A 14,363-nucleotide genomic window follows, 5' to 3' on the forward strand; every position below is an offset into this window, starting at 1 on the left:
TAGAAGAATGCAGATCGATCCATGCTTATCACCCTGTACAAAGCTTAAGTCCAAGTGGATCAAGGACCTCCACATCAAACCAGACACACTCAAACTAATAGAAGAAAAACTACAGAAGCATCTGGAACACAGGGGCACTGGAAAAAATTTCCTGAAAAAAACACCAATGGCTTATGCTCTAAGATCAAGAATAGACAAATGGGATCTCATAAAACTGCAAAGCTTCTGTAAGGCAAAGGACACTGTGGTTTGGACAAAACGGCAACCAACAGATTGGGAAAAGATCTTTACCAATCCTACAACAGATAGAGGCCTTATATCCAAAATATACAAAGAACTCAAAAAGTTAGACCGCAGGGAAACAAATAACCCTATTAAAAAATGGGGTTCAGAGCTAAACAAAGAATACACAGCTGAGGAAGGCCGAATGGCTGAGAGACACCTAAAGAAATGTTCAACATCTTTAGTCATAAGGGAAATGCAAATCAAAACAACCCTGAGATTTCACCTCACACCAGTGAGAATGGCTAAGATCAAAAACTCAGGTGACAGCAGATGCTGGCAAGGATGTGGAGAAAGAGGAACACTCCTCCATTGTTGGTGGGATTGCAGACTGGTAAAACCATTCTGGAAATCAGTCTGGAGGTTCCTCAGAAAATTGGACATTGAACTGCCTGAGGATCCAGCTATACCTCTCTTGGGCATATACCCAAAAGATGCCTCAACATATAAAAGAGACACGTGCTCCACTATGTTCATCGCAGCCTTATTTATAATAGCCAGAAACTGGAAAGAAGCCAGATGCCCTTCAACAGAGGAATGGATACAGAAAATGTGGTACATCTACACAATGGAATATTACTCAGCTATCAAAAACAACGAGTTTATGAAATTCGTAGGCAAATGGTTGGAACCGGAAAATATCATCCTGAGTGAGCTAACCCAATCACAGAAAGACATACATGGTATGCACTCATTGATAAGTGGCTATTAGCCCAAATGCTTGAATTACCCTAGACCCCCAGTGAACTAGACTGTGGGGGGGAGGGCGGCAATGGGGGGAGGTTTGGGAGGGGAATACCATAAGGAAGGGGAGGGGGGAGGGGGATGTTTGCCCGGAAACCGGGAAAGGGAATAACACTCGAAATGTATATAAGAAATACTCAAGTTAATAAAAAAAAAAGAAAAAAAATGGGGGGTTTAGGGTTTGAGGTAGACGCCTGAGAAGAAAAAGTGAAATTGGTGGTAATGGGACATCTCTGCAACAAGCTGGTGACGTGGAATGGGAGAGGTTCTTGGGAGGATGCGAGGGTGACTCTATCTGAGTCTCCTTCCAGAGGGGGCATGGAGCTTGGAGTGGCTACCTCCTATAGCCAGGCAAGAATTCCAATGAAGGGTGTGGGATACCAACCCACCCACTATACCTTCAACCCAAAATTTTCCCTGCCTACATGTCATGAAAAGTTACAGATAGAACAAACTTCAATGGCATGGCCAGCCAACAACTGGCCAACTTGACACCCACCTGGTGGGATGATGTCATCACATAAGTATAGGCAGATACAAGATAGAACAGGCCTATTATTGAACGTGAAGTAAGGATGGACAAGAGAATACTTTGAGGGAAGAGGAGGAGAATGTAACGGAAGGGGGGGAAAACTGGGGGAGACTGGAAGAGAAGCCGCGGGGAGGACATGGAGGCTGATGTTAAGATTCCACTCTGTGTATTTATAGGTATTTATGAATATTCTTAAGGCATGGATGTGTACAGGGCTTTATATATTTAGGTGGGCAATCATATCTTATCAATTGGATCAGAGATTTTTGTGTTGTGTGCTCTTTCTTGTGGAGAATTGAGTTTGGAAGAGTGTGTGCTGGCAGAAACACTGGGCTGCCTCAGATTTGGGATATGTGTTTCTGGCAAGATATCTAGGGGCACTGCAATGCTGGACCTAGTGGGGGTAAAAGACATCCTTTTTTTTTTTTTTTTTTTACAATTTTTCAAAAGACAGCGCGTCAAAATGTTGGGCAAGAATCCACTAGTAATCCTAAGAGTTGAGAGAAAGTTTTAATTTCTAAGAGGAGGCCAGCACCATGTTGAGTCATGTGATGTCTCCAGAGTGGGAACATAAAGAAATGGAAACAGCCTGGGTTAGAAGGTTGTAGGTTCCCTGCTGTGTGATAAGTAGTTACAGCTCAGAAAGTTAGAGATAAAAACTGCTTTTTAAATAGCCTTTCAGGACACTCATATTCCTCTTAACATGGACTCCATGGGAATTTTTAGTTGAAATCCTAGTTAGACAAGCTACTTCTTAATGGCAGGTATTATTAAAATGTGATTTAAGTTTCTTTTTGAGAAGAGAGTACAGTGATTAGCTAGATCATACAGAGATTTTTTCCCCAGGGTTACCAACTTAGATAAGGAGAATTAGTCACAGACTCCAAGTAGATTATTGTGATATTTACAAGTTATTAGGATTAAATAAAAATCTGTGGCTTGGGGAAGAGAGCTTGACAGATTGATATATTTTGGGCTAAAATTCTGGTTTGATAAGTTGCTTATTGATTTTGGAATTGGTAGAAGGTGTTTAGTTTGTTTCATAAATTATCACACCAAAGCCCATTTGGCACCTTGATGTAGCTAGTGAAGGTTTGAAGTTATTTTTTATATTCATCACAACAGGAAGCTCAAGTTCTCTTAATGTGGACTCCATGGGAATTTTGGGTTAATTTCCTGATAAGACAGGTGACAAAAGTCTATCAGGCTCATTGTTTAACACTATTGTTTAGCTTACTTCCTTTTCTTAAGGGAATCTAGCTAACAGCTTAATCTTCATAATGGGTGTGACTTTGAGTTTTCTGGTTATATTATTACTCTGGGAGAGAGTACAAGACACAAGCTTTTCTCATTACAGACGGAGGAGCACAGTATTCTGGGGAAAATGTTTTGATTTTGTGTTTTTAAAAAGTGTGATTAGGTCTGGAAACTTCAAAGATTCATACTCTTCAGATTTGAGAGAGGCAGACAGCCCAAAAACCTAGAGTTAAGAGAATAAAACAAAAAGATATCATGATTCTAAACATTTGTCTTGAGATTGGTATTTTGCAGAGGGTGCCTCCTTGGATTCCTGGTCTCAAGGATTTTCAGCTGGGTCCAAACAGGACACATCCGGCTACATCATTTGCTTCATTCTTCCTACCACCTACCCTCAAGGATCTCTCAATGCCCATGCCAGCTTGAAGAAGTAATAGAAAAGTCATTGCCCCAGTTCTCTGGACTTTTGGGGGCCTTAAAGTGATTATTCCAAGGTTGTTTGTATGAGGAATTTAGGAATTGTTGTAATTTAACCGGAATTAACTATACTGAGTTGTACAGTCATAATCTCATTTGGTAACTAATCTAAAATAATATCTTGGCTTTGGTTTAGAATTTATTTGTTAAAAAAGTTTAAAAGTACAAGATTCAAACCCAGTCCTTGCCTAATGCAATTACAAACTTCTGAGTTGATTACATATGTGAGTTAAGGGCCAAATAGCAAATCCATGGCTCTAAATTTGTTAGAATACTTTCAAGATAATAGGTAGTTAATGGACAACACTCCAGATTACCTTATATAGATCGACAGTTTTCAAAAACATCAAAATTCCACAAAATATGAGATTTAGTTATTTATCTTTTCTATAGACATGTTTGCTCCAAACAGTTCTCCTTTGGCAGATTTAATGAAGAAATTGACCATCTCTATCTCCAGGTGAGGCTGTACTTTTTGGCTAGGCAACCACTGGACAGAAACTACCTCTTTCGTCTGCAGACTAATACTGCCTGAAAGGGACACCTTATGCAGAATAGTTAACTGATGATTTTGCCAAGCCAGAATTATCAGTGCTTCATAATATTTACATTTCAAGCATCTATTGGTTGATTTTGGGCCAGAAGGTTGAAGACTTCTGCTTACATGTTACAAACAAAAGACTGTGCCAGTGGAGATTTGTCTCTACAACCTGTCAGTTCTAGAAGCCATGTTAGGCTTCCTATCCGTATAAATATTTGGTCATTCTCAGATTTCTGACAGGATTGAAGATTGATTATAGTCTAATAGATATCTTGGGCACAGCAGTGCTGGACCTAGTGGGGGTAAAAGACAGTACTTTTTATAATTTTACAACACTACCACCATAGGGCACATAGCAAATCCTTGATACTATTTAATGATGTACTTCTATTCATGCAAATAAGAGCCTATAGTATCTGCTATCTTCGAGGTTTTATCCATTATTTGGTAAAAACAGACAAAGAACCACATCCAAACATTAGACAGAGCTCTTGGAGTCTTAAGGAAGAATTGTGGAAGGAGCTACAGTGGTCAAGATCACCAGAAGAAGACCTACAGAGGAAAGTAACCTGGGCCTATGTTGGCTTGCAGAGAGTGAACCACTATCCAAAGAGTATGCACTAATTGGACCTAGGCTGCCTACAAGTATGTGGCTGTTATGAATCTTAGTCTTCATGTGAGTCTCATGAAGATCAAATGAAGCAGGGGATGTCTTTGACTGGACTCTGTTGTCTGCCTTTGGATCCCTTTCCCATAGTTGGGCTGCTTCTCTGGACTCAGTAGGAGAGGATGAACTGAGTCCTGGTGTGATTTGATGTGCCATGGTGGGTTCATTCCTGTGAGAGTTGATGGGAGGGCCCCCCTTCCTTGAGAAGAAGAGATTAGTCAGAGAGAGGAAGTTATCAGTGTGGGATGAGAGGAGAAGAGATGGCTGCAACCAGCAGGTAAAGTGAATAAATAATTAAATGAATAAGTGAAGAAAAGAGAAAAAGAAAAAACTAAGAATGTATATATACATGTTTCTTCAGAACAACTTAAGGTGATACTTGTGCAAAGTATGATAAATACATAAATACTGAGTAATACTTGTTTAATTTCCATAGCATCAGACTGAGAATCTTTTGTCATGTCCATTCTCAGTAAATAAAACCCCAAATAAATTACTTATGAATGAAAAGAAAATGTTTTAAAGCTGGAATTCTAGTAAGTAAATTGTAATATGCTACAATACATTAACAAAAGGAGCAAATATTTGATGACTCAAGACTCCATAATTCTAGGCTAAAGAGATGACTATCAAAAATGGAAATATACTACTAGTACTGTATTGCTTAGGCAGAGAACCTGAGATCAGTTCTAGTACCCGAAACAGGAAGTTTACAGCTTCATGAAACTGCAGGTCCCTATTACCACTGCAAACATCTGGCCTCTGAAGGCACTGCAAACTGAAAGGCACACCCACCACCACCACTATGACCACCATCACCACCACCTTCACCACCACCATCACCACCACCATCACCACCACCATTGTTGATATTACTAGTATTAGTAATACACTCTTTTAAAAAATCACTTTCACAATACCAGAACAGGATTTATTCGATGACCACATTCAGTTATTCAGACATAGAACAACAGAAACATAAATATCAATGTTCATAAAATATTTAAAACTTTTGAAATTTTATTCCCATGGGAACATCCCTGGAGGGAAACCGGCCATTTTCTCCTGAAACACTTTATCAAAGGCTTCAGCTTGGGATACAGTGAAGTGATTCTTCCAGTCCCCAATAGTGCCTAAAAATGGGAAGCACACAAAAATGTGGGTTAATAATGGACTTGCATGGCTCTAGATCCTCCCATCATATGCTCCTACTATCTGTTTGATAAAGACCACACAGTTAATAAAGCAAACTACCATTTTCTATAGAAACCTAATTAATCTCTGAAATCATTATATAATATATATATATATTATATATATATATATATATATATATATATATATATATATATTTCTCCCTCTCTGGAAATTATGTCCTACCTTTTCCTCACCAAACCTATATGCTAGACATTCTAAGAGCAGCAACACTGACTTGATCTTTTTACTTATCCAGATTATCCCTACTTCCCATCAAATCAGTTTCTATCATATTGTACAACTCAACAGTGTTTGTTTATCACCTCTATTATCCAAACAGACTTCAATTTTGCTGTCTATATTTTAGTGTTATACATATAGAAATTCTTCACAGCATGCAAGCAACTTTCAAATAATATCTTAAAAAAGATATTCTTGTGTGTGTGTGTGCGTGTGTGTGTGTGTGTGTGTGAGAGAGAGAGAGAGAGAGAGAGAGTTCACATGAGAGCTGCATATATAGTTATGAGCAGGATTTCAGCTGTCTTGATTTTCCCACAAGATACAGGTGACCCAGCCACTCCCAACTGACAACATTGCAGGACTTCTGTTTCACTCAGCCATGTTGTTTTGTGATGCATGAAGATCTACATAATTTCAGCCCCAAACCTTTGTAGCACTGTCTTTTCTGACCACACATTGGTTTTCAACACTCCATTACAGAAGGTCTTTAGAGTTAGCATTAAAGATTGTCCAACTGGCCATGCTGTGTTGTGTCTTTCTTTACCCCAGAGGCATAAAATCTTTCATATAATTACATCTTGTTCCTTATTAATGAAGTGGTAAAATTCTCATACCATCTTTCATCTATTTACAACCCACCAGCCCCCATCCTTTCTGTATTTCCTGGCTTTGGCACTGTGATGTGTTCCATGCATTTCTGCTTTAAATATATACACAGAATATGTATCTAATATATTTCAAAACCAAGTGTATCTTAAATTACTAAATGGTTCATTTCACAAAAAAATGCCAGACATATAGGACATACTAGGGTGGATTTTCTTTTTTTTTGGAGCTGGGGACCAAACCCAGGGCCTTGCACTTGTTAGGCAAGCGCTCTACCGCTGAGCTAAATCCCCAACCCTAGGGTGGAATTTTTTAATGAATTCATGAATGTGAGAGAAAGGCATAGGCAGTTCTCAAACTTTGATGATGAGGAAAAATTAGTCTTTGAGATTTTACCCAGTGTGATAGTGATGGATGTGGAATTGAATCTAAAAAGATTGACAGGAGAAGTCATGCTTTTTTTCAACACATTACTTTCTTTCTTTAGTATCACATAAGTTAATTTTAATTCCCCTGTGGGCTGTATTAAAGAACATATTAAGAATTCATTAAAATGTAAATCACTAATGCAGCATATTCAAACAATATACCATTAACTAATATGAATGTAAAATGTCTTCTGATTAGATGGAGTCCCATCAGTATCCATTGCTACTCTCAGGTTTCTTACATTATTCATTATTAGACCATGTTTCCTTATTGATTTCCATAGCATGTCTGGATCCTGATAAGCCAAACCAGATAGATGCTGGACTACAACATCTCAACAAATCAACTCAATAAATTTTATTTGGTTTCACAATAGAATAAAAGAGTCTATCTGAGAAAACCACATCTTTGGAGGTACGCACAGGGAGTTCTAAGTCCACCTATGTCAAAATCCTCTGTTACTTACAGATGTACAGTTATTTTCATTAATTTTTCTAAAAATCTCCACCAAACTTGTGTGCCTCAGATGGCAGGGTAAGCCAAACATATGGTAGCTTAATTCTTGTTGAAAAGGAACTTCCTCATAGTTCTGGAGGCTGCAGATCTCATATCATGGTGATTTGTTCAGACCATTGTAGGCTTTTCTTTTTGACCTGCACATGGCAAGCTTCCTTCTCTCGCTGTAGGTCATCTTCCCTTTCTGTCTCTGATTAAGATCTTCTGAAGATACAAGTGAAAACGATTAATAGCCCTAGTACTTTCTAGAATAACATGCACTGTAAAGTAATAAGGGCTGGGACTTTTGAGGTTTACCAGAAGATACTTCTTACACATGTCCCGATTATGTCATTGCCTTTACAAAAGTCTTGTCAAACCAACAGGGTTTCAATCATGGTGAACATATCTCTAATCTGCATTTCCTGCAGTATATAATTATGAAATCACAGAGACTACAATTGCATATGGAAAAGTACTGTTTGGAGGCTAAAACCAGACTCATCTCATCAGATTGAATGAAAGAGCCTACTGAATAAGGCAGACAACGCAGTCCTCCACAGGCAATAAAATATATTTTACTTGTGTCTCAAGAAGAAGAATTAAAGGATACGGGGAAATTGGTCTAGTGAATTCTTTCAAGCTAAGGCAAGTCTAATATTTAATAAAGCATTTTAATGATTTATGATTTAGGGAATTAGGTTATCTAATGGTAAATAATGAAATTGGGTTTAGAATTAATATTTGATTTGCTCATACTTGGATGATTCAAAAATTATACCAATCTGGTATAGGAATTGTGAAGACAAATATTATGTTTACATACTCTTTCCTTTCAAAATTGTTTCCAGTCATATCCATTTCATTTTCCACTATAATAAGGTAGTGAAGCAGGTTGGTAGTGAATTTGGTATCCCCAATTAGTAAAATGGTTTCCAGGTTCATGGCTTACTAGATATGCATCACACTCTTTTAAGAAAGACAATCCCGAGATAAGAGCACGGGAGCAGCAGGTCCCCTGTACCTGAGACACCACCGGAAACTGAAGGGACCGACCAGATAAACATTTCGCTACACCCAAATACTATGGGAGGGAGAGCTAAACCTTCAGAGAGGCAGACATGCCTGGGAAGCCAGAAGAGACAACACTCTGCCCACATTTCTGACTCCAGAGGAAAACACCAAACGCCATCTGGGACCCTGGTGCACAGGGGCTCCCGAAAAGGGCGGCCCAGGTCCTCCTGGTTGCTGCCCTCACAGAGAGCTCATAAGCAACACCCCAAGAGCAAACTTGAGCCTCGGGACCACAGTTAAGACCAACTTTTCTGCTCCAAGCGACCTGCCTGGTGAACTCAGGACACAGGCCCAGAGGAAAAGCCAAAGACATGTAGATAGGAAAAACTACATGCCCGAAAGCAGAACACTCTGTTTCAATAACTTGCTGAAAGAAAACAGGAAAACAGGTCTACAGCACTCCTGACACACAGGCTTATAGGACAGTCTAACCAATGTCAGAAATAGCAGAACAAAGTAACACCAGAGATAATCTGATAGCGAGAGGCAAGCACAGGAACTCAAGCAACAGAAACCGAGACTACATGGCATCATCAGAGGCCAATTTTCCCAACAAATCAAACACTGAATATACAAACACACCAGAAAAGCAAGATCTAGATTCAAAATCATATTTGATCATGATGCTAGAGGACTTCAAGAAAGACATGAAGAACTCCCTTAGAGAAACGCAGAAAAACAAAAGTAAACAAGTAGAAGCCTATAGAGAGGAATCACAAAATCCCTGAAAGAATTCCAGGAAAACACAATCAAACAGTTGAATGAATTAAAAATGGAAATAGAAGCAATAAAGAAATCACAAAGGGAAACAACCCTGGATATAGAAAAGTAAAGGAAGAGACAAGGAGCTGTAAATACAAGCATCACCAACAGAATACAAGAGATAGAAAAGGGAATCTCAGGAGCAGAAGATTCCATAGAAATCAATGAAACAACTGTCAAAGATAATGTAAAGCAGAAAAAGCTACTGATCCAAAACATACAGGAAATCTAGGACTCAATGAGAAGATCAAACCTAAGGATAATAGGAATAGAGGAGACTGAAGAGTCCCAGCTCAAAGGATCAGTAAATATATTCAACAAAATCATAGAAGGAAACTTCCCTAACCTAAAGAAAGAGAAGCCCATAAGCATACAAGTAGCCTACAGAACTCCAAATAGATTGGACCAGAAAAGAAAATCCTCCTGTCACATAATAGTCAAAATACCAAATGCACAAAATAAAGAAAGAATATTAAAAGCAGTAAGGGAAAAAAGTAAAGTAACATATGAAGTCAGACCTATCAGAATCACACAAGACTTTGGGCCAGAGACTATGAAAGCCAGAAGATCCTGGACAGATGTCATACAGACCCTAAGAGAACACAAATACCAGCTCAGGTTACTGTATTCTGCAAAATTCTCAATTGAAATAGATGGAGAAACCAAGATATTCCATGACAAAACCGAATTTACAAAGTATCTTTCTACAAATCCAGTACTACAAAGGATAATGAGTGGTAAAGCCCAACATAAGAAGGCAAGCAACACCCTAGAAAAAGCAAGAAACTAATCGTCTTAGCAACAAAAAAAAGATAGAAGAAAAGCACACAAACATAACCTCACATACAAATATGAATATAACAGGAAGCAATAATCACTATTCCTTAATATCTCTCAACATCAATGGTCTCAACTTCACAATACAAAGACATAGATTAACAAACTGGATACGCAATGAGGACCCTGCATTCTGCTGCCTACAGGAAACACACCTCAGAGACAAAAACAGACACTACCTCAGAGTGAAAGGCTGGAAAACAAATTTCTAAGCAAATGGTCGGAAGAAGCAAGCTGGAGTAGCAATTCTAATATCAAATAAAATCAATTTTTACCTAAAAGTCATCAAAAAAGATAAGGAAGGACACTTCATATTCATCAAAGGAAAAATCAACCAAGATAAACTCTCAGTCCTAAATATCTATGCCCCAAATACGAGAGCACCTACATACGTAAAAGAAACCTTACTAAAGCTCAAAACACACCTTGCACCTCACACAATAATAGTAGGAGATTTCAACACCCCACTCTCATCATCGGACAGGTCATGGAAACAGAAATTAAACAGAGACGTAGGCAGACTAAGAGAAGTCATGAACCAAATGGACTTAACAGATATTTATAGAACATTCTATCCTAAGCAAAAGGATATATATTCTTCTCAGCACCTCATGGTACTTTCTCCAAAATTGACCATATAATTGGTAAAAAAAAAAAAAAAAAAAAAGGGCCTTAACAGGTACAGAAAAATAGAAATAATCCCATGAGTGCTATCAGACCACCACGGGTTAAACCTGGTCTTCAATAACAATAAGAGAAGAACACCCACATATACGTGGAAGTTGAACAATGCTCTACTCAAAGATAACTGGTCAAGGAAGAAATAAAGAAAGAAATTAAAGACTTCTTAGAATTTAATGAAAATGTAGGTACAACACACCCAAACTTATGGGACACAATGAAAGCTGTGCTAAGAGGAAAACTCATAGCGCTGAGTGGCTGCAGAAAGAAACAGGAGAGACCATATGTCAGCAGCTTCACAGCACACCTAAAAGCTTTAGAACAAAAAGAAGCAAATACACCCAGGAGAAGTAGAAGGCAGGAAATAATCAAACTTAGAGCTGAAATCAACCAAGTAGAAACAAAAAGGACCATAGAAAAAATCAACAGAACCAAAAGTTGGTACTTTGAGAAAATCAACAAGATAGATAAACCCTTAGCCAGACTAACGAGAGGACACAGAGAGTGCATCCAAATTAACAAAATCAGAAATGAAAAGGGAGACATAACTACAGAATCAGAGGAAATTCAAAGATCATCAGATGTTACTATAAAAGCCTATATTCAAAAAAACTTGAAAATCTGGAGGAAATGGACATTTTCCTAGACAGATACCAGGTACTGAAGTTAATCAGGAACAGATAAATCATTTAAACAACCCGATAACTCCTAACGAATTAGAAGCAGTCATTAAAAGTCTCCCAACCAAAAAGAGCCCAGGTCCAGACTGGTTTACTGCAGAATTCTATCACACCTTCATAGAAGGATTCATACCAATACTATCCAAACTATTCCACAAAATTGAAACGGATGGAGCACTACCGAATTCCTTCTATGAAGCCACAATTGCTCTTATACCTAAACCCAAACACAGAGACCCAACAATGAAAGAGAACTGCAGACCAATTTCCCTTATGAATATCGACGCAAAAATACTCAACAAAATTCTGGGAAACCGAATCCAAGAGCACATCAAAACAATCATCCACCATGATCAAGTAGGCTTCATCTCAGGCATGCAGGGATGGTTTAATATATGGAAAACCATCAACGTGATCCATTATATAAATAAACTGAAAGAACAAAACCACATGATCATTTCATTAGATGCTGAGAAAGCATTTGACAAAATTCAACACCGCTTCATGCTAAAAATCCTGGAAAGAATAGGAATACAAGGCCCATACCTAAACATAGTAAAAGCCATATACAGCAAACCAGTTGCTAACATTAAACTAAATGGAGAGAAATTTGAAGCAATCCCACTAAAATCAGGGACTAGACAAGGCTGCCCACTCTCTTCCTACTTATTCAATATAGTTCTTGAAGTTCTAGCCAGAGCAATCAGACAACAAAAGGAGATCAAGGGGATACAGATTGGAAAAGAAGACTTCAAAATATCACTATTTGCATTTGATATGATAGTATATTTAAGTGATCCCAAAAGTTCCTCCAGAGAACTACTAAAACTGGTAAACAAATTCACGCAAAGTAGCTGGGTATAAAATTAAGTCAAATAACTCAGTAGCCTTCCTCTACACAAAAGAGAAACAAGCCTCGAAAGAAATTAGGGAAACGACACCCTTCATAATAGTCCCAAATAATATAAAGTACCTCGTTGTGACTTTAACCAAGCAAGTAAAAGATCTGTACTATATGAACTTCAAGACTCTGAAGAAAGAAATTGAAGAAGAACTCAGAAGATGGAAAGATCTCCCATGCTCATGGATCGGCAGGATTAATATAGTAAAAATGGCCATTTTATCAAAAGCAATGTACAGATTCAATGCAATCACCATCAAAATACCAATCCAATTCTTCAAAGAGTTAGACAGAACAATTAGCAAATTCATCTGGAATAACAAAAAACCCAGGCTAGCTAAAACTACCCTCAAAAATAAAAGGACTTCAGGGGGAATCACTATCCCTGAACTCAAGCAGTATTACAGAGAAATAGTGATAAAAAAACTGCATGGTATAGGTACAGAGACAGAAAGATAGACCAATGGAATAGAATTGAAGACCCAGTAATGAACCCACACACCTCTGGTCACTTGATTTTGACAAAGGAGCCAAAACCATCCAATGGAAAAAAGATAGCATTTTCAGCAAATGGTGCTGGTTCAACTGGAGGTCAACATGCAGAAGAAGGCAGATCGATCCATGCTTATCACCCTGTACAAAGCTTAAGTCCAAGTGGATCAAGGACCTCCACATCAAACCAGATACACTAAACTAATAGAAGAAAAACTAGGGAAGCATCTGAAACACATGGGCACTGGAAAAAATTTCCTGAACAAAACACCAATGGCTTATGCTCTAATATCAAGAATCGAAAATGGGATCTCATAAAACTGCAAAGCTTCTGTAAGGCAAAGGACACTGTGGTTAGGACAAAACGGCAACCAACAGATTGGGAAAAGATCTTTACCAATCCTACAACTGATAGAGGCCTTATATCCAAAATATACAAAGAATTCAAGAAGTTAGACCTCAGGGAGACAAATAACCCTATTAAAAATGGGGTTCAGAGCTAAACAAAGAATTCACAGCTGAGGAATGCCAAATGACTGAGAACTACCTAAAGAAATGTTCAAAATCTTTAGTAATAAGGGAAATGCAAATCAAAACAACCCTGAGATTTCACCTCACACCAGTGAGAATGGCTAAGATCAAAAACTCAGGTGACAGCAAATGCTGGAGAGGATATGGAGAAAGAGGAACATTCCTCCATTTTTGGTGGGATTGCAGACTGGTACAACCATTCTGGAAATCAGTCTGGAGGTCCCTCAGAATATTGGACATTGAACTACCTGAGGACCGAGCTATACCTCTCTTGGGCATATACCCAAAAGATGCCCCAACATATAAAAAAGACACGTGCTCCACTATGTTCATAGCAGCCTTATTTATAATAGCCAGAAGCTGGAAAGAACCCAGAAGTCCTTCAACAGAATAATGGATACAAAAAAATGTGGTACATCTACACAATGGAATATTACTCAGCTAACAAAAACAATGCCTTTATGAAATTCATAGGCAAATGGATGGAACTGGAAAATATCATCCTGAATGAGGTAACCCAATCACAGAGAAACTCACATGGTATGCACTCATTGATAAGTGGTTATTAGCCCAAATGCTTTAATTACCCTAGATGCATACAACACATGAAACTCAAGACAGATGATCAAAATGTGAATGCTTCACTCCTTCTTTAAAAGGGGAACAAGAATACCCTTGGCAAGGAATAGAGAGGCAAAGATTAAAACAGAGACAGAAGGAACACCCATTCAGAGCCTGTACCACATGTGGCCCATACATATACAGCCATCCAATTAGACAAGATGGATGAAGCAAAGAAGTGCAGGCCGACAGGAGCCGGATGTAGATCTCTCCTGAGAGAAACAGCCAGAATACAGAAAATACATTGGCGAATGCCAGCAGCAAACCACTGAACTGAGAATGGGACCCCCGTTGAAGGAATCAGAGAAAGAACTGGA

The 14,363-nt window shown here is 38.4% G+C and overlaps 1 protein-coding gene across 1 annotated transcript in view; it reads right to left on the reverse strand.

The window, feature by feature from the left end:
- Positions 1 to 5,412: 5,412 nt before the first annotated feature.
- The window catches only part of Sult2a1 (sulfotransferase family 2A member 1), a 56,991-nt gene continuing 48,040 nt past the window's right edge, over positions 5,413 to 14,363 (reverse strand). Inside the window, exon 6 of the mRNA NM_131903.1 lies at positions 5,413 to 5,633. Within this exon, the coding sequence (NP_571978.1) occupies positions 5,521 to 5,633 (113 nt within the window). The 3' untranslated portion in view covers positions 5,413 to 5,520. The remainder of the gene's footprint in view (positions 5,634 to 14,363) is intronic.

Source organism: Rattus norvegicus, chromosome 1, assembly GCF_036323735.1.
Source record: "Rattus norvegicus strain BN/NHsdMcwi chromosome 1, GRCr8, whole genome shotgun sequence".
NCBI classification, from domain to species: Eukaryota; Metazoa; Chordata; class Mammalia; order Rodentia; family Muridae; genus Rattus; species Rattus norvegicus.